This window comes from Salvelinus alpinus, chromosome 7 (genome assembly GCF_045679555.1).
Source record: "Salvelinus alpinus chromosome 7, SLU_Salpinus.1, whole genome shotgun sequence".
NCBI classification, from domain to species: Eukaryota; Metazoa; Chordata; class Actinopteri; order Salmoniformes; family Salmonidae; genus Salvelinus; species Salvelinus alpinus.
Window position 1 is genome coordinate 37,719,771 of NC_092092.1, and position 25,392 is coordinate 37,745,162.

The 25,392-nt window shown below is 42.7% G+C and overlaps 3 protein-coding genes across 3 annotated transcripts; all 3 read right to left on the reverse strand.

The window, feature by feature from the left end:
• Positions 1 to 3,257: 3,257 nt before the first annotated feature.
• LOC139580959 (retinol-binding protein 3-like) lies at positions 3,258 to 11,413 on the reverse strand. The gene is made up of 5 exons (XM_071410179.1): positions 8,238 to 11,413; positions 5,187 to 5,501; positions 4,801 to 4,991; positions 4,446 to 4,588; positions 3,258 to 4,307 (listed from the first exon to the last, which is right to left on the reverse strand). Exons 1-5 carry the CDS (start codon positions 10,893 to 10,895, stop codon positions 3,979 to 3,981), a joined length of 3,636 nt encoding a protein of 1,211 aa, XP_071266280.1. The 5' UTR covers positions 10,896 to 11,413; the 3' UTR covers positions 3,258 to 3,978.
• Positions 11,414 to 12,862: 1,449 nt separating this feature from the next.
• Positions 12,863 to 16,629, reverse strand: LOC139580961 (growth/differentiation factor 2-like). The gene is made up of 2 exons (XM_071410181.1): positions 16,115 to 16,629; positions 12,863 to 15,938 (listed from the first exon to the last, which is right to left on the reverse strand). Exons 1-2 carry the CDS (start codon positions 16,452 to 16,454, stop codon positions 15,052 to 15,054), a joined length of 1,227 nt encoding a protein of 408 aa, XP_071266282.1. The 5' UTR covers positions 16,455 to 16,629; the 3' UTR covers positions 12,863 to 15,051.
• Positions 16,630 to 17,444: 815 nt separating this feature from the next.
• Positions 17,445 to 22,715, reverse strand: LOC139580960 (growth/differentiation factor 10-like). The gene is made up of 3 exons (XM_071410180.1): positions 22,225 to 22,715; positions 20,633 to 21,537; positions 17,445 to 20,403 (listed from the first exon to the last, which is right to left on the reverse strand). Exons 1-3 carry the CDS (start codon positions 22,481 to 22,483, stop codon positions 20,212 to 20,214), a joined length of 1,356 nt encoding a protein of 451 aa, XP_071266281.1. The 5' UTR covers positions 22,484 to 22,715; the 3' UTR covers positions 17,445 to 20,211.
• Positions 22,716 to 25,392: the final 2,677 nt, after the last annotated feature.

A 25,392-nucleotide genomic window follows, 5' to 3' on the forward strand; every position in this document is an offset into this window, starting at 1 on the left:
TTACGGCAAATAATTTTTGATCCTTGTCATATGAAGAGAAAAAATGAAGAAAAAAGATAGATACAAATGTATCGGTGCTCATTGGGCATTGGACATAAACATTACACAACAAGTTGGAAATCGCAAAATGATGAATGCTTTGGAAGGAATCAGTGACAGTGGCTGTGTGGTCCCACATCTGGGATTAAGGGGCTCTTTTCCAAGTTTAAATGATTAACATTCAACATTGGCCATGCTCAGAACTGCGAAACTTGACTTCAGTGAGTTCAAGACAACTGGGATGTAATATGCCAGGGAGATAGGTATACTGTAGCTAAGAAAGTCATAGTAAGTGTATGTTGTGTAGTAAAATGTTAGTAGCCCATGTGCCTCACCCTAATTATTTGGTCTATTTACCCCTCTTAATTTATCCTACTGTTCTGACTTGGTGATGCACATGTAGCCATTAACCTGTTTTAGAGAAATGTAATCATCGAATATTGTAAGAGCTTTCATTGTCTGCTTATATGCCCCCTTCATTTATCCTACGGTTCTGTCTTGGTGTACAGGGAGAACACTGTAAGAACGGCCCATGTTCTGAATTCTGTTGCTGTACATTTTAAAAGTGCTAAACAAATAGTTTTATTGTCTACATCTGTCCTAGCTCGCTCATTAATGTCTTAATTGAAATTACTGATTGCCTCTTATCCGCTTGTCGTCCCCTTATGCCATAGTTTGTAAATCTCAATCGTCAGTAGAAACCACATTTGTTTAAGCAAGTCAGCCATATCAGCTATGTTTTTTAAAAAGGCATTAAATGAGACTGAATGGAATGTTTCGCAGCCAGACAAGGCTCCGCTGATAGCCAGGTGTAGCAGTGGTAAGATGTTGGGACTGCTGTTGGGACAGATTTATGTAGGCCATTTGTGGGCACCGTTTGTCACCATTGTAGTGCAAATAATGTGTTGTTTAGGGCTGTGTTGTATAGTGGCTTTGCTGGCATGCATCCCACATCCCACTCGCCACTGAATCTACCTCACCTGTAGTCTCGCATGACCATCCATTCAAGGCTAGCCTACCCATAGCCTAATGCTGGGAAGGGCTGTGGCAAAGGTCAGTATTTTAATTGAGGGCTCTCTACCAGGCAGCCCACCCATTAGGGCGTTAGGGGCAACACCCCACAAAAATATATATACATTAAATAATGGATTATGTTTAAAATTCTCATTAAAGTGTGGTAAATGTGTACATTTTCCTGTTTCCAAAATATATTGTTTAAACCAAGCTGTTCAGTTACTTACTACTCTGCCCCTCAGTGACTGCCAGTAGTAGCCCCGCCTCCGTGGGCACATAGGCCATGCGAACGTTGCTTGGATTGTTTCTTCGGCTATTCGCGCCAGACCAGTAGCGGATTTAGGTATAGGCGACATGGGCAGCCGCCAAGGGCGGCATTTTACCGGGGGCGGCACGGGGCACCCGCACCCGCACAAAAAAAAACCCGGAATGGTGACATTTGCGCGATCGGTTTTCTATCGCTCATCTGCACGTCACGTCAATGATATCACGTGTGGGGACTGTGGGTCAATTAACCTTGTCGGAGTGGGCGCCCTGATTATAGGGGGGGGATCCATACAAGCTAGAACCGCCACTGCGCCAGACTATTTGTGCCAGACGGCAAACTTCTGCACGTGAGACTAGCTCTGCTTTATCAGGTACAGATGGCGCTAAAGCAAAATGCAAATTGTAATTAACTTCTAAAAAAATAATCATAACAGTCATGGGCGCCTGGGACCTGATCAACCGTACAACTACATGCAACAATAGTCGAAGAACAGGGGTCTACAATAGCTAGAGTTTGAAAACATGGCATCATATTTCTGTCATACTGTTCTGTTGACAACTCCAACCACCTCACTCCTCCCGTATTTAGCAAATCAGCTGCCGCCACTGCTCTCTAATTTGACCACTTTGCTGCTTTGCATACTTTTATTACAGCATATATGCCCACAATGTTATATGCATAATTGATGTATACTTCTCTAGACAAACATTTTTTTTTTTTTTCAGGATAAAATCGTACTCACTGTACGTTAGGCTAATTATACTGTTTTCAAACACAAGCAGCCACCCGCCGCATTATCTTTAAGCATTATTCTTCACTAAATCGTAACCCTTGTTTACTTGCCCTACCAGTTAATTACCACGTTGGAATGAAGTGCCTATATAATTGACATGCAATTACACAGTTAGAATGACATGCAATTGCTGGGACTGTAATGAACACACACCATGCTGATTTGCGCATTCTTATCTTCTCCCAGTTGCCTACTGGAGGTTCTCAGTGTAAATATTGAAGAGCCAAGCAGGTAGGAGCTGTGTGTCCACAGTATTTAAGCCATTGCCAGCAAGCTGAGGCAGGTGCCACATGAGTCAGCTGTAAATCAAAGCTACGCCTCCAGACACAAGTAAAGCAAGCATTATCAAATGAAAGTGATGACTGCAGGAAAACTGGACCTATGATAACATGTTTTTCTCCATAATATCTCTCAATTCTCCCACACACCACACGCGCACGCACGCACGCGTATGCACGCGCACGCACACACAGCTAAGCTAAAGCTACTGTTTGTGGTCTGTGATCAGCCTCATTAGGAGTAAATCCTAATGGCTGGGACCCCCTGCCCCTTGCGCAGCACGTGTTCATGTACAGTTATTCCCTTACTGGATCCTGTTTAATCCTTGTGTTTTGAAAGTACAGGTCTTGCGTCTGCCAAAAGCTGGCCCCGCTCTCTGACCAGTATCTGTGTGCCTCTGAGATGTTACAGCTTAATTTCTGTTAGAAATGAGCTGCACTGCTATCTTCTGGAAAGAGACGAAGGGAGTACGTTGAATTGTATTGAATTGTATTGTATTGTATTGACTGTACCTCCTCTAACAGAATACTAATCAACTATGTTTGTGATAACAGGCCAAGTTGAAACTGTAGGAAGAAACCAGAATGGTTAAGTGTTACTTGAATTGAGAAACTTGCTCTGGGAAGGTCTACAATTCTAATCTGAATGAATAGTTGTACTGAAATGTTTTTGCTGCAGGGCTGAAATATAGTTGATCTCACTGGTCTGTGTAACAATGGGTGGGATTGATTCCATTTTAGGTGTTAGTATGTTGAATTGAGAAAATCTGTTTGGATTTGTAGTTATTCCATTGTTGGGCAAAAACGTGTTTGGTGTTATATAATATAATAAGCTGCTTGGCTTTCTTGATCCACTTCTAACCTCTGATCCACAACATAGATACTTATTCTTGTGTTCCCAATGTCTTTATTGTGTCCCACCATTGGCATTTATGCAACCCAAATTGCCTCACATGGCAAGTCACTATGTATGGACACAACACTTCTTCCCGTACACAGCAAAAAGACCCTGCATCAAATTTGAGAATGCACCCCCAACAGGAACAATTTGTTTGTAAAGGTCCTAAAAATGCTACCCGAAAATACATAAGAATATCAGAGGAAAAGAAAATATGTTTCAGCATTTGATTCAATGCACCTTTCTAAACTAGTGTCGGCTTTCATGTTCTTGCGCAATTTACAATTCACGTTATTTTGGACAGACAAAAATGGAAGCTGCTTTGACAAATCTTAGCACCCAAGGCCAAGGGCTAGTGGATCAGCAACACACACACATTCGTAGTTTATGAACCACTTCTTTAAGAGTCACATTTCAGTATAGCATTTCTTAAATCCTTCTACAATCACAGTAGTTTTCATAAGTAAAAACTGTAAGTAAAAACCATCACAATCCGGTTCATAATCTCTCACATATTCTTGCAAAATGAGAACACTACAACAGGCTACAGAAAGAGGGCTTAGGTGCAGAGGCTGGCTCCCTAGAGTTGGTCAAAGAAGTGCATTGAACTGTACCCTAAATACTTTGCTCCTCTGAGAACATAAGATCTTAAACCCCCTTTGGCTGCCAACTTCCCCGGTCAGGGAGTTCACTTCTTTGCGCCGGCGAAGTGCTTGTTGAGGATGCCCTTGGCAGTGTCCAGGGCTGCGTCGGCTGGCACAGGGATGTGAGGGGCGACCCCAGCCCCCTCCCAGGCGGGACCCTGGGTTGTGTCTGAATGGGTGGTGGGGATGCTCAGGAACACTTCACTCTCGCCCACACGGAAGGTCTCAGGGGGGTGGGAGGCGCCGTTGGTGGTCTCGCCCACGATCATGGCCCGGCCATGCTTCTTCATGATGTAGACGAACTCCTCGGCGGCGCCGGCCGTGGCCCCGCTGGTCAGGATGATCAGGCTCTTCTTGGTGCCGTACCTTGCACCTGAGAAAGAAGACGAGTCATTTTTATCGCTGACATTTTTTTATTCTGCTGACAGCCCACAATTTTATTCTGCTTTATCCAAATTGATAAACTCATTATACAGTAGCCTACACATGATGAAACTGGGAAGTTTATTACCAGTGAGCTCAGGCAGAGACCACAGCTCCTTAGTGGTGCCAGACGGTCTGTCGTACAGTTTGTCCAGCAAGACCTGCTTGTCTGCATCAAAAAAGTAGGAGCAGAAGCCTGCAATGGCAGTGGTGGGTCCGCCCACGTTGTTCCTGCAAAAACAAATTTTCTAACTCAATTCAATATGAAAAATGAACATTTAGGAAATAAAACCTTTCCATATGGTTCAACTGTCCCAATTTACCCCCAACTAAATGGTAAGCCACTCTCTAACTCTGTTCATTTTAGTGAACCTAAATATGTTTCCGGTAGCTGCTATGCTCATAGTTTGAGCTTTGATTTTCACTATGAAGAGAAGTCCTACCTGAGATCAACAATCAGAGCATCAGTGTTAACAACTTTGTTCCACACATGCTCCACGATGATCTGGGCAATGGCCTGAACCTCTTCGAAGTCACCAAACATGTCAAAGCGCAGGTAACCAATGTTGTTCTCAAACAGATCCGTGTGGAATGAGACCTTGATCAGCTCAATAAACATCTCTGGAGATGGGTTCTGAAATCAACATAAATGTCTCAAAAATATTCCCCATAATTGATATGCAATGTTATTCTATTGAAGGTATACTGAATTCAACAGACAATTATTTTAGGCAAATATTCATTTAAAAAAAGTTATCTTGATTCACATAAAAGTATTCTCAATAGCTAAATGTATTACATAGGCTACAATTCAACATTCATTTCTTACCATTGGTGGCAGGGCTGGGATGTTGTGGGTGGTCTTCAGGCATTTGTCTCCGGACAGTGTCATGAGGTCAGCGGAGAGTTTTGCCTCCAGCTCCACCTTTGAAGATATCAAGTTGTAGTCACCGCTCGCTGCCGCCAGCTTCTCTGCAACGTCCGCTCCCACATTCTCAAAGGCGTAGTTGTCGGCCACCAGAGCGCCAGTAGCCTCGAGAATGGCAGGGACCTCGGCACGGAGGTTTATGATCTTAATGGCAGCGGCCAGGGCGTCTTCAGCATCGACCTCAACATCGGGCGTCACGCCGGCGACCTCCCAGGACTTCCCCGTGATGGGGTTGATGGACTTAGCCGAGGGCACTGTGACATAGAAGTCGGTGTCCCCAACCTTGATCTTTTCGATTTTCACGGACCCGCCAGCGGTTTTCTCCCCGACGATGGTGGCCCTCTTAAGGTTCTTCAGACAATAGGCGACGTCCTCTGCAATTCCCTTGGTGTTTGCACTGGTCAGGATGACAAGAGGCTTCTTTGTTCCGTACCTCTCCCCCAGCAGTGTGGGCATGGACCACATCTCGGTGGTGGTGTTGGTGGGACGGTCGTACACACTGTCGATGTGAATCAGAGGTTCGGCATCAGTGAAATAAGACACAATGTATGGGATGCCCGACAGATCCCCGCTGCCTGTGTAGCGAAGGTCAAAGATCAGAGCGGACGTGGGCAGGATCTTGTTCCAGACCAGCTCCAGGAGGAGGGTGCCAATCTTGTCGGCCAACTCCTCCCCGATGATGTGGTCGATCCTCAGGTAGCCGATGTTGCCCTCCAGGACCTCCAGCTTAATGGAGCTCTGGAGCACACCGATGAGCTGGTCTGGGGGCAGGGGTGGCAAGGCAGGGGCCACCGCTGGGACGTAGTTGGGCTCATGGGAGATGACCAGCCGGGTGTCATTGATGGTGCTCTGGACCCCGCCGGTCAGGATGGCGGCGAGAGTGTCAGGGTCGGGAATGCTGAGGATCTCTGTGTTGCTGCTCGCAGCGTCAATGGCCTCCTGCATGCCAGCCAGTTTCTCCGGGGAGCAGTAGTTGTCCAGGAGAATTTTAGCCATGCTGACAATCAGGTCGGGTGCGAAAGCGCTGTGAACAGCAACATTGCTGAGGACCAGCACCGATGCCAACAAGAGGAGAGACGTTGCCATCTTGGTGAGTTTCTAGATAGCAGTAAACCACAGGAGTAGCCACTCTGCGGTGGAACGTCCGTCTGCAAAGTGGTCCTTGGTCAAATGAGACCTTTTTCCTGAAAGGTTTCTGTTAACACACACATAAGAGGATTTTCCTCACAATAAACCTTTAATCTTATTATCTTGAGTGCTTTGGTAAGACAATAACAGGCCAACAATGTAGGTGCAACATATTGCCCAAGATATATACTGTATATAGTATATATTTGTTGCTATGCGTTTGAGGTAAGGTTTAACTACACACAAATATCCGTTGAGATGATGCTTGGTGGAAATATTCACATCATCGAATGTGTTATACATTTGTGCATATTTTTCATTTGATGAATAAGGCTCACTGATTGTAGATCAGCGTTAATGAAATAGATCAGTGTTTTCTAAATGAATTATTATTTTGTTTCTACCTTAAAATCCGGCCTTCTGTTGGTCAGCTAGTTGATGTGAAATGTAATGTTACCTGGGACTGTATCTTTTGACAAAAGGTCCTTATGCCATACTCATAATCTCTCACTCGTGCTGCACATGATCAATCAGCATTATACTTAGAACATAGAATTTATTATTAAGAACATAGAACTTATTATTAAGAACATAGGATTTTAAATAGTCAAGCCATCCACCCCCTCCTCTCTCTTAACGTGCCGTTGGCTGACCCTAAGCATTATGGTCTGTAAATATCACATTGAACTCTAAATAGTTCCGTCTCGGGTAATAATAACTCACAGGTTTATTCAACAGTTTATTCAACAAGTGTTGATTAGAAATGGAATAAAACTTACCAGCAAGCAATAACATTTGCCATATAGTTAGATTCAACCTACTACACCAGTATAAATGAGATAATGGGTGTTCCTCTTTTGAAGCTATATTGGCCTCTATTTGGTCATGACACTATTCGCAATCAGTTGATATTGATGTCATTGATGCTATTACACAGTAGGAGAACTGAGCACAGTAGTTCACTACAGGTTTGTATGGGTAATGCTCCCTCTACTGACTGTCTGAAGACTCTTCTACATTATGGCAATATGATGTTTTACTCGCAACATGACAAATTACATGACTTGACAAATGACATAAAGGACAAATAATAAATGCATTAACAGATTCATATAGAAAGTATAAAGTATTTGCATTAATCAGATTAAATACATGATGATAGTATAATGAAATGAAATGAAGTATTAACCAATTTCTCCTCACACATATTTAGGCCAACACAAATGTAGCCCGGGGAGATGAAAAAAAAAGACATTTTGATATTCATGAAATATGAACAAGAGGATTTATTTGTACATTTCTCATAAAAAATGACGCACAGGGATTTTGGTAAAATTCATCGAAGGCAACTAATTTCATCCCAGACCTGCAACAGTCAAGGATCTGTTTATTAAATTATTTTATAATCATGTCCAAAAAGAAAGCTTTCATAAGGTGCCTTAAGGATGACTAATGTGCAATCTACTATTTAAAGACTTTCAATAAGAGAACCAAAATGTATTCCTGTTTTCTGTCAACCTTATTTTGAAAATATTTTTTTTTACAAACTTCGGGGTGGTTATGTTATACCACAGATAAGTCAGATTTCTGAAAAATAATTATAATAAATAACATTTCCGTAAGAAATCACACACGACAAAAAAACACAATTCACAAATACAGGACAAACAAAGTAAACATTTACAGGAAAGTGAAACAATAACATGACCATTATTTCCCTTGATCTCGCTTTAAAAGCCTGGCTGCAATGATTCTCTGTGTAACACTCAGAGCATCCTTTGCCTGGGCAGCAACGTGTGGCTCGACCCCGGAAACACTCCACACTTTCCCAGTAACAGCACTCAAGACCACCTGGTTAGGTATGGAGGCATACAGGATACTGTTCCCGATCTGGTAGGTGGCACTGGACAGGGACCCTCCGATGGTCGGCTCCCCGATCACTGTCGCCCTGTTAAGGTCCTTCATGGTCCGCGTGAACGCCTCGGCAGCCGACCCCGTCATGTGACTAGTGAGGATGTAGATGTCCTTGGTGGAGCCGTACCTCTGACCCTGGATCTGAGGCAGGGTCATGACCTCGGTCATGGTGGTTGTGGAGCGATCAAATACGGTGTAGAGGTGCCTCAGGGGCTCAGCATCGAAGAAGTAGGTGCAGAGGAGTGGGATGGCTGTGGAGTAACCACCTGTGTTGTATCTCATGTCGATGATCATTGTGTCCGTGTTCACCAGCTTGCTCCACACCAGTCTAATCAGCTCAGGGCCGATGGCTCTCATCACTTCTATGTCTGCCATCATGTCGAACCTGAAGTAGCCCACGTTCCCGGGCATCACCTCGATCTTGAACAGCGCGTCTATGATGTAACCCACCTCCTCAGCTGTTGGGATTTTTGGCATGTCATGCAGAGACTCGGGTTCGATGTCGCAGTAGAATACGTGCAGCCGGTGGTCACCTGATGTCTCCTGGAGGTCAGTTGTCAGTTGGGATGCCAGAGACTCGTAGTCCACCACCGATCGATACGAGCCCTCGGCCCATTTGACGAGCAGCACTCTGCTGACCTTGTTGGCGACCTCAGGGATGGCATAGTGTACTTCCAGGAGCTCCCCCGTCCCCTCCACCAGTGAGCGAACCTCCCTGTGAAACTCTATGATCTCATGGGTGTGGTCAACAGCCTCCTCAGCAAGCACTATGGCGTCGGGGACCACGCCTCCGCCTAGCCAGCACTCCCCGTTGTTGTCTATGATGTTTATGAAGGGGACGGTGATGACAATGTCCGTGTCTTCCACCTGGAAGGACTTGGAGTGCATCAGGGTCCCGGATGTGATTTCCCCGATGAGGGTGCCACGGTGCAGAGACTGCATCAGATAAGCAAATTCCTCCCCAGCACCAGCGGTATAGTAACTAGTCAGGATGTACACTCCACGTTTAGACCCGTAGGGTGGGCCTGGGAGGCCGGAAAGGGTGTTGAACTCAGTGGTGGTGTTCTGGATCCTGTCGTATATGGTGAAGAAGTGGAACTGTTGTGACGGGTCTTGGAGGAAGGAGAGCAGGATGCCCATGGAAGCTGAGGACCCACCTGTGTTGTATCGCAGATCGATGATGAGGTTCTCTGTGTCTTTGAGTGGCTCCCAGATTTTTAGGGCAATCTGCTCTCCTAATATGGCCATCACTGACACATCTCCAAACTTGTCAAAGCGGAGATAACCAGTGTTTCCAGTTAAGATGCGTACTTTGAAGACTGTATCCACCAGGTTCGTGAGAAATGCTGGATCGTTTGGTATGTTCTCAGGTTCAAAGTCTTCCTCAATGATAACCGGGTGATCTTGGGTCAGTTTGATCATCAGACGAGGGTCCTCTGACACAGACTGCAGTTCGTAGTTGATTCTATTCGCCAGGTCCTCCTCTGAAATGACAGAAAAAAAATCGGTGGATTCCAGATGTTGAAGGAGAGCCGGTACTCTGTCTGTGAATGAGTAGTACTGCCTGATGATGTCAGAGACGCTCTGGACGGCATTTGGAATGGCACTCCTGACAGCCAGTAGATTTTTGGCATTGGCAACAGCCTCCTTGGCATTGATATTTACAGAGGGAGATACTCCACTCACTTCCCAGCTTTGGCCTGTTATTGGGTTCACTGACCTGGCCACAGGAACTGTGATGTAGAAACCAGAATCTCCTATTCTTATCTTCTGCACTTTCACTGACCCCCCGGCTGACCTCTCTCCAACAATTATAGCCCTGTTCAAATGCTTCAGAGTGTAGGCGATTGCCTCAGCTGCACCCATAGTACGCTTACTGGTTAATACGATGAGGTCTTTTCTCTTTCCATACCTCTCTCCCATGATAGATGACATAGTCCATAGCTCCTTAGTGGTGTTGGAGGGCCGATCAAACACAGTGTCAATGTGAATGAGAGGTTCTGGGTCGGAGAAGTAGGAGATGATGAAAGGGACTCCGTCCAGCTCCCCAGCTGTGCTGTAGCGCAGATCAAAGATTAACGAGGAGGCGTGCGTGACCTTGGTCCAGATGTTCTCCCGGAGCAGCGGGCCAAGCTTGGCTGCGGTCTCCTCCCCTATAATCCGGTCGATCCTCAGGTAGCCGACATTGTTCTCAAGGACCTCCAGCTTCACAGAGTTTCTGACCAGCCGGATGAGCTGCTCCATGGGAAGAGATGGGAGAGCCGGCGGCACCACTGGGACAAAGTTTGGCTCGAAGGACACAGTCAGCCGAGGGTCATTGAGTGCACCCTGCACGCCAGCCGTCAGCACAGATGCTAAGGTCTTGCGGTCAGATATTTTGAGGATTTCTCCGCTGTTGATGGCTTGCTGAATGGCCTCCTGCATCCCGACTAGATTCTCAGGGAAGCAGTAGTTGTCGAGGAGAATTTTCGCCATATCCAGCACCAGAGCTGGCTGGAAAGAAGAGCTGGAGTAGAGAACATGGCAAAAAAGCACCAGCAACGCTTGTGAGAACCGACCTACTGCCATTATTGTGGAGAATGTTATATTTGATCTGCGTTATCCTGCTTTGTGGTCCATTCATTGAGAGGGACGGTCCTTTGTCAGGAGAGAATGTTTTCACCAGCGGGTTTCGGACAACAACAACGACATAAGAGGCTTCTGTTCTCAATAAACCTTTAATCGTATTATCTGCGGTGCATCCGCAAGACAAACACAGACAAGAAATTCTCAAATTGGAGATGTTACATTGAAGGTATTATGAAGTAGGTATTTGGGTATGCCAGTACCTTTTCTACTTTTACTGTATTTAATTTGTTTTATTACCGTAAAGAAAGAGGCTTCTGTCTGGATGTATTTAGTTTAAGGCATCAATTCAAATAAAAAACCTTCGCATCCCATATTCTTTATTAGAATTTCTATGAAATGCTCTACCATGTCATACACATTTTCTTGAAAAAAAAGGATGAGATGGAGAAAATAGATTAGAGAAGATTATAGAGGTAAAATACTACCTGATTAGTATGAAAGCCCCATGTGAAACTCACAGTCAGTTATACGGCACTGTGGTTCGGCCAGGTGGAGATAAGGTTCAGGCTTTATGAGGTCATGTCTGGGGCGAGTGGATGAGATGATTACACAGTTTGTGTTCACGTGTGTACATGTGACAAACTGCCCTGAACACGGGATTTAGGATGAAAACCAAAGATTTAGCAGAAATGATTATAAACATGAACATGGACTACCATTAGTTTGAAAATACTTACAGTATATATTCACCATTTACATTTTTTACTCACTGATTTTAATGACATTTCCACTGTGTTCATTTATGTTGGAATATAATTTAAGGTTGAGTGAGTTCAAAACGGAAATTTAAAGCCATGCTAATACAAGCCTTACAACACTGGGAATTTTTACAACGCATAATTACACAACTACATATCATGTAATGCTGCAGTGCAGTATGTACGTTAATCTCACGTTAACTTCTAATACCCAGTCTTACATAAGCCCGTCTGGTGATTCTTTGTGACCAATCAGGACCTGGAATCTCATTTTAAGACTCCACTCCCGGTGCATTGCTCACTGCGTCATTTAAGAGGGCATGTTTGGCACTGATATGGATAGAGGGGAGGTCATCAGGGGGATGAACTCATTTAGGCAATTGTGGTCTCGGTTAATTAGGCTAAAATCAGACGTCACGTAGTATTTTAATGGAAATGTGGTATATTAAGACTGGGCTTTATTTGTTTTTATTGTCAAGCGGTGATGTGTCTACATCCAGACTTTTTCATCCCCTCCTGACAAACATTAGCTTCATTAGGAGGGGACCCATCACCTCTGATTAGAATACATTGATGTGCGTTGACCATAGATAGACATCGCATCATTGTGTCTTTCCCATTATGGCGTTTGTAAGATCACGGGCAGCGCCATTTTGAAGTAGTCCATTTTCTTTTTCTACGAAGGGTGCATAATGCCACCTGGAGTGTGTTGTTTGAACAACTATAAAGCCAAGGTTGGCGCTTTACTGCCACCTGCAGTTATGGAATATTTGCTCACGAGTATAATTCATTGGCTGATCCTTCCTGGTGACCTGGATGGAATTATGTGATCCTTCCTAAACCCATAGGAAGTCCCACACAGTTGACTACTTCAAAATGGTGGAAGTCCTCAATGGTGCTGCCCATGCTAAAACTGACTTTTGAGCACTGGAGTCCTTTATCTACCACTATGGTATTGACTAATGTGTGACCTGTTCACAACTGAAATATGGTCTGGTTTTGATATGTTGGGATCAACATGTACTGAATACTAATACGTGTGTGCAGTATTTGTGTTTAATAACTACAAAGATATTCAAAAGAACAGACAATTAATGAAGGAGTAATATATATAAGAAAGAAATAATACATTCAAACCAATTCCTTACTTTATAGAACAATTATACATTCAAATGAATACACAGTTACAAAAAGAGACTCAGTTTTAAGTTTTATGAATGTGTTGAGACAACTGTTTATTGTTCACCTGTAGAGTGCGCTCTTTACACATTATTCAATGAAGAACTTCCCCAAAAGTTGAACTTTATAAATGCACATTGAATATTCATATAGTACAACTGCAGCACCGAAATGCACTGTTATGTAATAGTGCAACCTTTACCTATAATCCACAATCTCTGACTCTAATATGAAACTAATGAGAACAATCCATATTTAATTCAAAGCAATAATTTAGAAGTCATAATCAGAAATTCCCTGCTATAAAAATACTTCAAAATCTAATTCCATAAAACTTGTAGAGCAAGATAGTCCTCATAGCCAACTGATAAATAAACAACACTATGTACAAACTCTTTAGATATCATGATAATTTTGTTATAGATATCAAACTATAGATGCACACAGACTTAATACAGATGTAGGATCTTAATTTGAGCCAGTTTGCTACAGCAGGAAAATAATCCTGCAGCAACAAGAAATGTGAATTATTATGTGGATTATATTATAATTATTGCTACATTTTTCGTTCGGGCAAATCAAATCTGAAATGTCAAAGAGGAAATTACAAACTTTAGAATCCTTTTAAAAACTCAAATACACTACAAGTTTGCATTTCCTGCCGTGCAGGAAAATCCTCAGCAACAAAAGAATGATCAAACTAGAAAAGTGCATTTCCTGAAGAAAATGTGATGTGCATGCTAGCTGGTGAAGGATTGATTGATTGATACGATAGCGTGAACATGTGAAAGTTAGTTTGGTGTCTCTAGCTTGAACAGTTCAAGAGTTACTGTTGGTAGGTTATTTTATGTAAATGTATGCAAATGTACATAGTTATAGTTAAAAAATAAATAAATTATTGAAGTTAGGATAGCCTGAACATGTGAATGTTTGTTTGGTGCCTATAGCTTGAACAGTTGAGGAGTTACTTTTGGTGAGTTATTTTATGCAAATGTGCGCACATATTTATCGTTATGAAAGTTTTTAAGAATTGCAAGTTAGGATAGCCTGACCATCTAAATGTTGCTTCGGTATTTATAGCTTGAACAGTTTAAGACTTACTGTTGGGGAGTTATTTTATGCACATTTATTCAGTCATAGTTGATAAATGTGTTAAAGAATTTGAAGTTAGGATAGCCTTAACATTTGAAAGTAGGTTTAGTGTCTCTAGCTTGAATGGCTGAAGAGTTACTGTTGGTTGATTATTTTATGCTATTTTATGCAAATGTTTATATTTATAGTTTATACAAGATTTTCAGAATTTAAAGTTAGGATAGACTGAACATGAGAAAGTTGTTTTGGTGTCTCTAGCTTGAATGGTTCAAGAGTTACTGTTGGTGAGTTATTTTATGCAAATAAATGCACATTTATATAGTTATAATTGATACAAGTTTTTAAGTATCTGAAATTAGGATAGCCCAAACATGTGGACGTTGGTTTGGTGCCTCTAGATGAAATGGTTCAAGAGTTACTGTCAGTGGGTTATTTTATGTCAACGTATGCACATTTATATAGTTATCCTTGATTACGATTTGAAAGAATGTGAAGTTACAATAGCCTGAACATGTGACAGTTGGTTTAGTGTCTCTAACTTGTACTGTTCAAGAGTTACTGTTGGTGAGTTATTTTATGCTAATTTATGCAAATGTTTATCGTTCTAGTTGATTCAAGTTTGAAAGAATCTGAAATTAGAATAGTCTGGAAATGTGAATGTTGGTTTGGTGTCTCCAGCTTGAACGTTTCAAGAGTTATTGTTGGTGAGTTATTTTATGCTAATGGTGGCCGGTCTGTTGGGGCAGTCTGCACATTGGGACGTTGGTTTCGTGTTAATAGCTTAAGTCGTTTAAGCGTCTGAGAGAACAGAATAAATTAAATAATAATAATAATATGAGTATGTAAGAAATCTAGAGTTGTGTATTGCTTTGCATGCGCCCCTAATTAAGATCCTACATCTGTAGATCCAATTTATGATCTATATTTTTTTCTAAAACCCTAATAATAATAATGATAACGCTCAGAAATAATTTATAAATATTGTATCATAGGCTTTATTGCTATTCTAGACAGACTGTGCATTTGCTGAACATATACTCAATAAAATAACTCAAATGCATCTTACAACAGAACTGTACAGATTTACAGTAAGGGTTAAAGGGGACCACCATGGCTGTTACCTCTCACTACCTACATCCACACTCTGCCACCTTCATCTCCTCGTACGGGTGTCGTATAGTGATGACACCATTCTCCTGGTACATGACCGTGATGGGGTCCAGTTTTGTGGGAACACAACACGCCATGTTGGCTTTTTTGGGGTTCTTGAGATTGACCAGGGTTTGGATGAGAGCGTGTTTGGAAGGGGTCATGTCGTCAGTCAGGGGGTAGTAACACACGCCTCTACACTCAAAGGCGTCATACTCAGGGGGCGCTACGATCCACTGGTCCCAGCCAATATCTTTGAAGTTGACTCGCATGGAGGTCCGTCGGCAGTAGTTGGTGTCCGCCTGCCTCTTCCGCCTGGGGTGTAAGTCCAAGGGGATCTCATTGTAGTCGGTCCCTGAGAAGAGTGTCTCTTCCTCATGAACTATCATCTCCCTCAGCTCCTTCTTGGCCTCTCTCTTCCTGCTCCCCAGGTCGTCAGAGAAGACGATCAAAGCAGCTGCCGTGTTATCCCTCACACCCACACCCACGCTCACGTCCAAACCTCCGCCTTTGAAAGGCCCACAGTCCCACCTGTCGACCACCACTTCAAACTCACTGGCCCCGCGGTCCGACTTGACCCAACTCTGGATGGCAGTGGTCACTTCAAAAGTTTCCCAAGAGTGATGGGTCCCAATGACCTCTTTCCCATCCACAAGGTGGACAATGGCCTTGTTCCCTTTATACTCCACTTCATAGACCTTTATGGAAGCCCCGATCCCATTGGTAGAGGTTGAGGTTGTCCTGTTATCCAGCAGGGTGAACAGCCTGAGTTCTGCCATGGTGACCTCTTCGTGATTTGGGACAGTTACATTGAACAGAAGTCTGTGTTTTGACTTGGTGCCATTTTTTTCAGAGTGACTGACATCTGGAAAATTGGGCAAAAGGCGTACATAGTTTCATATTTGATATCGCTTATTTGTATCAAAAGCCTTAGATGCACACAGGCTTAATAAGCATACATAATACAGTGTCTATGTATGAAAATGTTGTGATCATTGATAAAATCCCCCAAATTCATGTTTGACTTGCCTATGTACATACCTTGAACGGTGAAGCTGCGAATTACATCAGAACGAGGCATCGAGGACGCGTCGGAGGCATACTTGTTGTACAGTTCAATCATGAACGGCGGCGGGTAAATCTTGCCGTGCTCCTGTGGGACATCGGATAAATTGAGTTTCCTCAGAAACTCTTCCTTCATGGTTCCCAGAAAGCTGTGTAACCTGTCCTCCTCTTCGACCAGGTCCTGCTCGGAAGTCTCAGGGAAGCCCCCGCGATCTTCACTTTGGAGGACATCGTTCAGTGGCTTGCACCGACAGGAGCCCGTGGACACCAGCAAACTCAGACACATCTGGAAGAGGAAACGCCTTGAGCACCGCATCTTCGGATCAGATCCTTCCCAATCGACACGCTTTACCTTCCCAGTTCCCACTATGTATTTAAAACTGACTTTGGGTGACAATCTGTTGAAATTGAGATTCTTCTACGCTAGGGCTATGGTTCTGGGGGTCCGCTCCCATGCTCCAGAGTAAACAGTAGCCTCATGTCAACCAAAATAGTAGCACGGCCATTCTTATCTCGACCATTGATGTCTTGTTTGAGGCTTTGTTATCGTTAGAGGGCTTGAAGTTAATGAAGATTCTGTAAACATTTGCAGACACACTGTGATAATGAGAGAGACGCTGGAAATTGTGGGGCTACTGAAAAACACTTTACTAAATTCTTCCCTCTTGCTTCCCACATGTTGGTCAAAGCTCAGGCCAACGGAAATCAAATTGTATATGTTCGGAAAAGGCAGTGAAATACATATCAGGGTTGGGGAATAACTGATTCACATGTAATCTGAATATTTAAAAAACTGCAACTGTAATGAATTACATTACCAGCTAAAATATTGTAATCAGATTACAGATACTTTTGAAAAACTAGATGATTGCTTCTTGGATTACTACTGAATTTAGAAAGGATGTTTGCAATAAAAATAATTGATGACACCTTTCTGTTTTCTCAATGACATTCATTTCAGCAATGAAAAAAGGTGCAAGTTTAAGTTTGCTCCATCTGAGCGAGTCTGGGCACAAATCAGAAACCACTATAACGATACAACAAATTAATTTGATGGATCCTTTTTGACTTATTTTAATGCCTCTTAAGGGGAAAGTAATCTAAAAGTATTCTGATTACGTTACTGAGGTTGGGTAATCCCAAAGTTATATTACCGATTACAATTTTGGACCAGTAACTAGTAATTGTAACGGATTGCATTTAGAAAGTAACCTACCCAACCCTGTACATAGTAAGACTAGTTTATCTTTCAGATACATAAGCAATATAGATATCATACTTGTTCAACAGAGAAAACAGTAACAAATGCACTTTTCAATTTTAGTTACAGGTTAAATTGGTAGCACTGAATGAATCAAGCTGCATCATTCTATGTTGGGTAGAACACCTTCTTCATCACCAGTATGTCATACAGTAGCTAGGATCCAGTGTCGTCGTGGGGGGTACATCAGAGGCAAATGTGTCTGAGGACGTTGGCCTGAGTCAGGGCATTCCTCCCACCCCTCCCCAAAAAACAGAGTAAAGACCATTGAAATATCCTCTGACATACATTTTCCAATGCATTGGAAAATGAAGGGACTTTCTTAACCTGTCTGAAATGAGTAACACATTCCTATCTCCTAAACATTCCCGGAGCAGCCTTTAATTCTAATATCAGCCTATTGACTAAAACTGTAACTATGTAGGATGCTTTTTATGTACCATCATAAGATGATGATACACAAAGAGGACTCGGGCCAACATCACCCTAAAATGATTACAACCACACACAATCGTCCATGTTTTTCATTATACAAACTATACTTTATGTTCTATTCAGTTTATTTCCATTTAAGTTTACAGTCAATCTAGGCAATATTTTTGGCAATTTAAGCACAAACGATAAAAAAACGGACATATTCACAATTCAATTACAGTTTTTCTCAATCACTTTGGCTCAATTCTCGAACGAGAATTCTTTTTTTCAAAACAATAAGTTCAAATCTCTGAACATTTAGTTTCTTGTTCACACCAGATTTTGTTTTCCTTTTCATTTAAGCAAATTGCACGTGTTTTGGCACATGTGTGCAAAAGAGTAAGTACAATTGTCTGCAATTTGCACAATAACTACATGCACATGGCTGATCAAAACTGACGAGTTGATTCTCAGTGAAACTGTCATACTCTTCACAACTTCTAATCATTCTTTCATCGTGTGAGCCATCACATGCAAAATGATCCATTGAATTATCAAAATCTGTCAGACATACATGTATATTCCATAAATATCTATGACATGGAACGTTTGTGATGTCTGCTAAATTGGAAAATTACCTGCCAGGCCAGCAAGAGTGACAGAATGTACACCAAGAAGATGGGAACTTGTAGTGTTACGTACTGTGAGGAGGTACAATTGATTGTTTTTTACAGAACTACTGCAGGTTTTTTCATTGTTGTTGCGGGTTTACATTTTTTGTTGTTGCATGGATGTCATTTTGTGTCAAATTTTCTGTTCACTATGTTTGACTTTATATGTAAATATGTAAAAATGGACATGCAAATGTGAATTGTCTGTTTACATGTAACACATTGCTACAAAAATAAATGTACTGTATACATACAAATGTGCATATCCTTTTTCTGTGTACTACGGTATTGTACAGTATTGACTTTTCCCAGTAAACTTTTATCTACTGTTAAGATCGGCATCTAAAAAGCTCAGTGTGATACACAATAGCATTCAGCTAGACAAAACTGACATTATTGTTTATTATATTAAGCAGTCAGTGTCTACAAAAAAGTAGAACAAAACTGAAATGTGTCTATAACAAACATTTCCAGGGTTGACTGTCATGGTGAGAAAACATCTGAACATTTCGACCAGTACGGCTCACACGATGACATTTTCTTCTCATTTTGGTGCCATTGGCCAATTCACTGACACAGTAATTAGGTTTTGAAGCATGAATTAAAAGTTTTGGGTGAGTTACTACATTTTGCAGACATGCAATAGAGTTGTGATGTCCCATAAAACAGTTGTGACAATTGCACTTACAGTTTAGAGAATGTTAAGACGGTTTCAGAAAATGAGCCAAAGTGATTGAGAAAAACTGTAATGGGGAAATAGAAGTTACATAGCACAGTATTCTCAACACCTTGTGGTAGTTTTACATGAATCAACTGTACATACAGTATGATGTTGAAAATGTTGGATGTAATAATTGTGCAATAGTGGTGTATTGTTTCATCAATAACATCAAAACAATAAATCTCAGGTCCACATCTTCAAATGGCAATTTTGTAACTATTTTCTATTTCAAAACAGCAGGTGGCAGCAATGTGCTGCGTATCTCCCTTTCCTTTGAAAATGATGACAGCGGATCCCTAATTCAAACTAATGCAAACGTTACATTTGATATTCCACAGTGAGTACCTAAAAGATGACCACAGTATGCATACAGTCAGAAAACGATATGAAATTATTTATTAAAATAGTACAATCTCTCATGCATTAACCATTTATTTTAGCAGATTATTTCAAACAACTAGTGAACACTACATAAACGACAGGCAAAGCATAGTTTAAGATTCCATCAATTATTTACAAAAAAGTCCCATTTAGTTGTATTAGTTACAAGATTATTTACAGAGGTTGAGCTTTTGAGTCTGGTGCCGTATGAAGACTTGAGTCCAATAGTCTAAGTGCAGTATATGGCAATAGGGTCCAGTATTTGAGTTACTCTGGAGTCTGGGTATAGATCAAGAGCCAGCTATGGATGGCTGAAGGCTTGGAACTGACAGTTAGTCATACAGTCCCCAATTCACCTACAGTTGAGCTGCTGAATGACAAAGATAAATTCTGTGTGAATCACACTCATCTGAGGGTCAGACATCGCGTTTCTCTGCATCCCACCACCCGTAAACCCTTATCTACAATCCACATCTCCCTCCATGGCGAGTTCATCCATTGTAGTCTCATCCAAAGATGTATTTCCTTTTTACTGTCCTGACTGAATGTCTCTCCTGCTCCACTCTGTCCGATTCATTGTAATCTGTTTTATGCATTATGCATTGAGGCTCTTTCCCGGGTGGTTCTACCGGCAGCCACAGGTCTCCACAGACATGTTGGGGTAAACCTTCAGCACCATGTTCCGGCTGGGGTCCAGGAAGAGAACACTCAGAGAGCTCATCCTGTCCGGAACACAGCAGGGCTCCGGAATGCCGGGAACGATTCCCACCGCCCTCACAATGCTCTGGATGGTGGCATGGTTCGAGGGCCGGATAACCTGGGAGCCAGAGAGGGAAAGAAGCTGGAGTTGAGAGGGATTCTCTTTCACAAGGAAATATGAGGATGACATCACATTTGACAGGCATGTATTTAATACAGCATACCCTGTATGCAGTATCATCCGATTAATCAAATCAATTTCAAGCATACTTTCAAGACAATGGAACATTTTATTGACTAAATAAATACTACACGACACACTGAAGTAAAACACGACACCAACTTACCTTTGGAATAGGAAATCTGCAGGTGCCCGCACAGTAGTAGGCATCGAAGGCTTTCGGGGCTAACACCCACTCGCTCCAGCCGATGTCTGCAAAGTCCACTCTCAGGTAGCGTCGCGCGCAGACCCTGGGCTCACTCCACTGTCTCCTGCGAGCCTTTTTCATGGTCCTCTCGTCAAAGCTCAGCACCTGGGGCTTATTCAAGCCGTCATTGCTGTCCTGGCCTTGCTTTCGCCCATCTTTCACTGAGGGCTTAATCTTGGGAGCCAAGTAAGTGCTCTCCCATAGTTCATGGTTCTTCAGGGTGTGAAACTGGACTTCGGGCAGGTCATTGTTCTGTATTTGGTCCAGGGGGGACACTGCTTCTCTTTTCAGCCTGGAGGCTGGAGGAGATGCATTGGGGGACCGGGTGGGCTCCTCGCCTGAAGGGAAAGGCCCGTACCTCTGCAAGGTCATGGCCACGCTGTTGGGCTCAGATATGGACATGTCGTTGGCGTACACCAGGACGTATGGTAGGCTGGCTGGAGAGAGGCGCTCCTGGCTCCTCTGGGGCCTCACCCCAAAGTCAAACTCTGCAGAGATGAGGAGCTCTCCCAGGACGTGGGCCTCTTTGACTACACCGGAGACTTCCCTTGTCTGCCAGGACCCTCTCCTGGGAGGGGGCAGGGTGACGTTGCCCAGCGGGGAGGCAAAGGCAGAGTTCGGGGACGTTCCTCGGAAGAGGAGCTGGGACGGGGGAAGCTGCTGGAGGTGCTGGATGCGACAGGAAGCGTTTCGGGAGCGCCGGCAGATCCAGGGCCGGTGGCGGGGACGCTGGTCCAGGAAGTGGAATGTGGCGGACAGGATGACCTCCGACTCCTGGATGGTTGACAGGTTGAAATGGAACCACACGCTGTTCGCGGAGACTCCTGCAAAGAAAAGAAAGACATGATCAGGTGTGTCGACAGCATTTTTAATTCTACACGTTCTTTTTCAACATGTAGTCTACTTTCAACAGCCGTTCTGCAACCACAATGCCATAAAAGCCACGCATGATTATCTGTGGGTGAAATATCATCACATACAATAGGCTACAGTGCAATCCTTATGGCATGATTACACTGATTGCAATACACACTATTTTGACTACCATAAACAATATTCTTAATGTCATCCCTTGACTCCCACTACTGTTTGAAAGATACAAATTGCCTCTGAATAGGTCTCAGCCATATGGAAATGCTTAGGAGAGCACGGAATAGAGTTTTCCGTGTGCCTTTAATAGTGTCTGAGTGAGTGTCATAATAGGCCCTTGTCTAACATCTCATGAATATTAACAGTAGCCCATACTCTCTGATCACAGTGAGCCTATACCCAAACGGTGACAGGGCATAGGGGTGCTTAAATTAAAAAAACATACAATAGTCCAACTTAATTATTATTAACTTTTTGCTCTTGCAAAATGATGTTTATGTCACTTTGTATGGTTCCAAGGCTACTCTAGCTGCTGCGTTCGAAGAACCCTGCCTACAGCTGTCAGCAGCCCACCACGTTCATTTTAGGTGTGATATTATAGTGTCATGCAGTACAATATAAACATGTTGGAGAACACTCACCTGGAATAGCTTTAAAACTTCTCACGGTATTTCCGTCTCGATGGCGGTGAGGCTCCTTACTGTACTTTTCATAGAGTTTGAACATATTGATTGAGACCATGTCCCGCGATGCGGTTTCGCGCGCGGAAGACTGATCCGTAGCTTGTTCGATATTGCTGTCATGCTGCGTGATGTCGGATGGCTCCACGGATGAAATTTTCCCGATACTGGAATTTAAAAATAATAACAAATGCACCAGAGGTAATAATATCTTTGCCATATTTTCGATGCAAAACGCGTTATTCCATCAAGTTAGGTCTTTCTTTAGTATTTGAATGTGACAAAATGTGAGAAAAGTCGTCCACAGTTTGATCTGCAGTGCAATTCCAGGATGCGCTTGATTAGTGTTATCCTTTTACTCATATGTAGATGGGAGTTAAGTGTTTAAAAAAGGTCAATCGTTTGACAGGCACACTTCACAGCTTATAGCTCCACACTTGTTTAATACTACTAGAGAGACCAGGGGATAGCCTACTGCTTTAGCAGTGACAGACGGTGACGCTTTGGAGCGCTCAGCCAACGAGAGTCAAGCCCACAAATCTTCCACATTGTAGAATTAGAATCTACTTTACGCGTAGAGAACAGGCTACTCAGACGAATGGTGGTCGTTTAATAAAGTTAGACCAAAGCTAAATCAATGTCTGCAAGATCCCATATAATGATAATAGTCTACATAACAGTACCGAATATAATAGCATAGTATATGTCAGGGGTCTTCAACCTTTTCTGTCTCAGGTACCAAGGCAAACCAGCGACCCAGGACCCCATCATACGTTAGCAAAAAAAAAAGGTTTTCACATATCATTCAACAGGTGAATGATAATGTCAAAGAGAAGTAATCAACATTTTAAAATTAGTAGATTTGGTATACAGTTTTTAATTATTTTGATCTCCTCACATTATGATTGGAAGAGGATGTGTAAACTCTAACATAGCTTATTAGATAGAAAGGTAATCTGCATGGTTAAAGGCCCAGTACAGTCAAAAACGTGATTTCATGTGTTTTATATATAGTTTCACACTATGAGGTTGGGATAATATTGTGAAATTGTGAAAATTATGATAATGCCCTTTTAGTGTAAGATCTATTTGAAAATCACCTGCAATTTCAGTCTGTTTTGGTGGGATTGAGTTTTTACCTTCCATGGGGTAAATTACTTAATAGATCAATAAGAAAAAGAGTTCCAAACCTATTGGTCAATAACAGCAAATGTTTCGTTTTCCCTCCCCACTCCCAGATAGTCCTTGCAAAATTCTTGCTTGAGAAATTGCTGTTTGCTAAGAAGCTATTTTTTGTTTTCATTTCAATTGAAAACAATCACAGAAAGGTATTCATTGTTACCCAGAAATGATTTGCTATTGAGGTAAAAACGGATGCACTGGACCTTTAAACACATGGCTAGAAAGTAAGGAACTTGTCTGTCAGCCCTGAATTAAAGACCAACTCCGCCTGTGCCTGGAGTTTAAAGTGCTTTAGAGTTCAGAACATTGCAAGTATGACAACAGGAATTATGATTTAATTGTTGGGTTTTTGCATGTTGATTTTTTTGGCATCTCTTTTTCTTTAATTGAAAAGGTTTCCGTACATCATGGGGCAAATATAAAGCATTTGTTACACTCTAGTCTAAACCTAACTTTGACTGTGTAAACTGTCTATTTCCTTCCCTTTTAGATAAGCATAAGCATGATGATCACATAATGACTAGGGTACAGGGCACTCCCTTTGTAGTCCAGAGTTGCATGAAGAATTGATGTTTCGGTGGTTGGCTGATATGTCAAAATATGTCTCTGTTCCTGGTCTCTCCAGCCAACCATGTGATTTTTAAGACATTTTTTAGAGGTACTCTTGTTTTTCTTCCATGTCATTCTTTCATGGCCCCTTGGTCAGAGGGGCCTGCTTGGAGCCTCCTGGGTTTCTGAGGTCTTGATGTCTAGTTAACGGCAAGACAATGCGGACCCTGTGAGAGAGGTGGTGACAGCCTGGCTACTGGGGTCAGTGAGCCATTAAAATACCTTCTACTGGCCCGACGGGAATCACAGGGGCCTTTCACACCACGCTTTACATGTCCCGCAACAGCACTAAAGGCCCCTGCTCCTGAAGCCCATACTAAAGCAATGATTGTCTTAAGCTTATCAGTACATAGCCAAAGCAAGATCGTATCAGCCTCAGCCGCCATGATGTGAGGAAATCATGGTAGACCCTTCCCATTACCAGAGAGCCACCCATAATTATTTTATATGAGTCAGAGTCCCAATATCAATTGATTACTGTTTTCTCGCTCTAAGCTCTTGTGTTCCTTAGCTGGTCATCGTTTCAGACATAGCCTATCAACAGAGGCAGAGCATTTCTAAATCAGTACAACAGACACTGCACAAGGCCAATGACCCTCACACATAAGACCATTTAAGAAATGCCATCCTATATGACATCATGCATGCATGAATCACCTCTGGTAGAGAGATGAAATCGGGGGAGAGAAGAATATGCTCTCATTCACAGAATATCTGCCTGGGGCGCTCATCAAGGAGTAAAAGACAGCGAGTCCACCATGTTGCTTTTGGCCGGACACCACTCTCCCCTTGACTTGTTTTCTTACTGCTGGCTTGGACTAAATGACCACTCTGACTGATTTGGTCATGGATGTCCGAGGCCCATGAAAACCCCTCCATTACCCATCTGATCCCTGCCAAGATGTTCATGTGTGATCACACAGCCCCTCACCAGACTGGGTCCTCTGCCATACCTCCCTCATTGAGACACAGAAAGAGAAGAGTTTACATCAATGTCCTCCTTCTGAGAAAAACAGACAGGAAGACAGACAGCCTCCTCTTCCAGAGAGATATCCGGGAACATCTCCTGCATTTGCATAACAGCGCACATAGCCATCAACGCCAACAGAAGATGGAATGTCTCCTGGAAAGGAAATGTTATGACAAATTTATGGCCCAAATCCCAGCAAATTTCTGGATTTACGGGGAAGATGTGACATCCGAGTGGGGTTGGCGTAGTTTATCCTCCCCACTCTCCACCTGGGCTGTTAGCTGACAGAATCATCACATCAGGGTGTATTTCTGCAGGCCTTGTCTCATCCAGCCAGTCCTCTCAGAAATCTTAGTTCTGAATAGAGG

Bases quoted from the DNA above. Each gene is read 5' to 3' on its own strand.
- LOC139580959 (XM_071410179.1), bottom strand. From the start codon at position 10,895: ATGGCAGTAGGTCGGTTCTCACAAGCGTTGCTGGTGCTTTTTTGCCAT. The intron at 4,589-4,800 runs GTAGGACTTCTC...TTGTTTTTGCAG, and splicing joins GCTCTGATTGTTGATCTCAG to GAACAACGTGGGCGGACCCA. The intron at 4,308-4,445 runs GTAATAAACTTC...CTTCTTTCTCAG, and splicing joins GTCTCTGCCTGAGCTCACTG to GTGCAAGGTACGGCACCAAG.
- LOC139580961 (XM_071410181.1), bottom strand. From the start codon at position 16,454: ATGCGGTGCTCAAGGCGTTTCCTCTTCCAGATGTGTCTGAGTTTGCTG. The intron at 15,939-16,114 runs GTATGTACATAG...CCAATTTTCCAG, and splicing joins TCGCAGCTTCACCGTTCAAG to ATGTCAGTCACTCTGAAAAA.
- LOC139580960 (XM_071410180.1), bottom strand. From the start codon at position 22,483: ATGGCAAAGATATTATTACCTCTGGTGCATTTGTTATTATTTTTAAAT. The intron at 21,538-22,224 runs GTGAGTGTTCTC...TTTTCTTTGCAG, and splicing joins AAGTTTTAAAGCTATTCCAG to GAGTCTCCGCGAACAGCGTG. The intron at 20,404-20,632 runs GTAAGTTGGTGT...TCTGGCTCCCAG, and splicing joins GCAGATTTCCTATTCCAAAG to GTTATCCGGCCCTCGAACCA.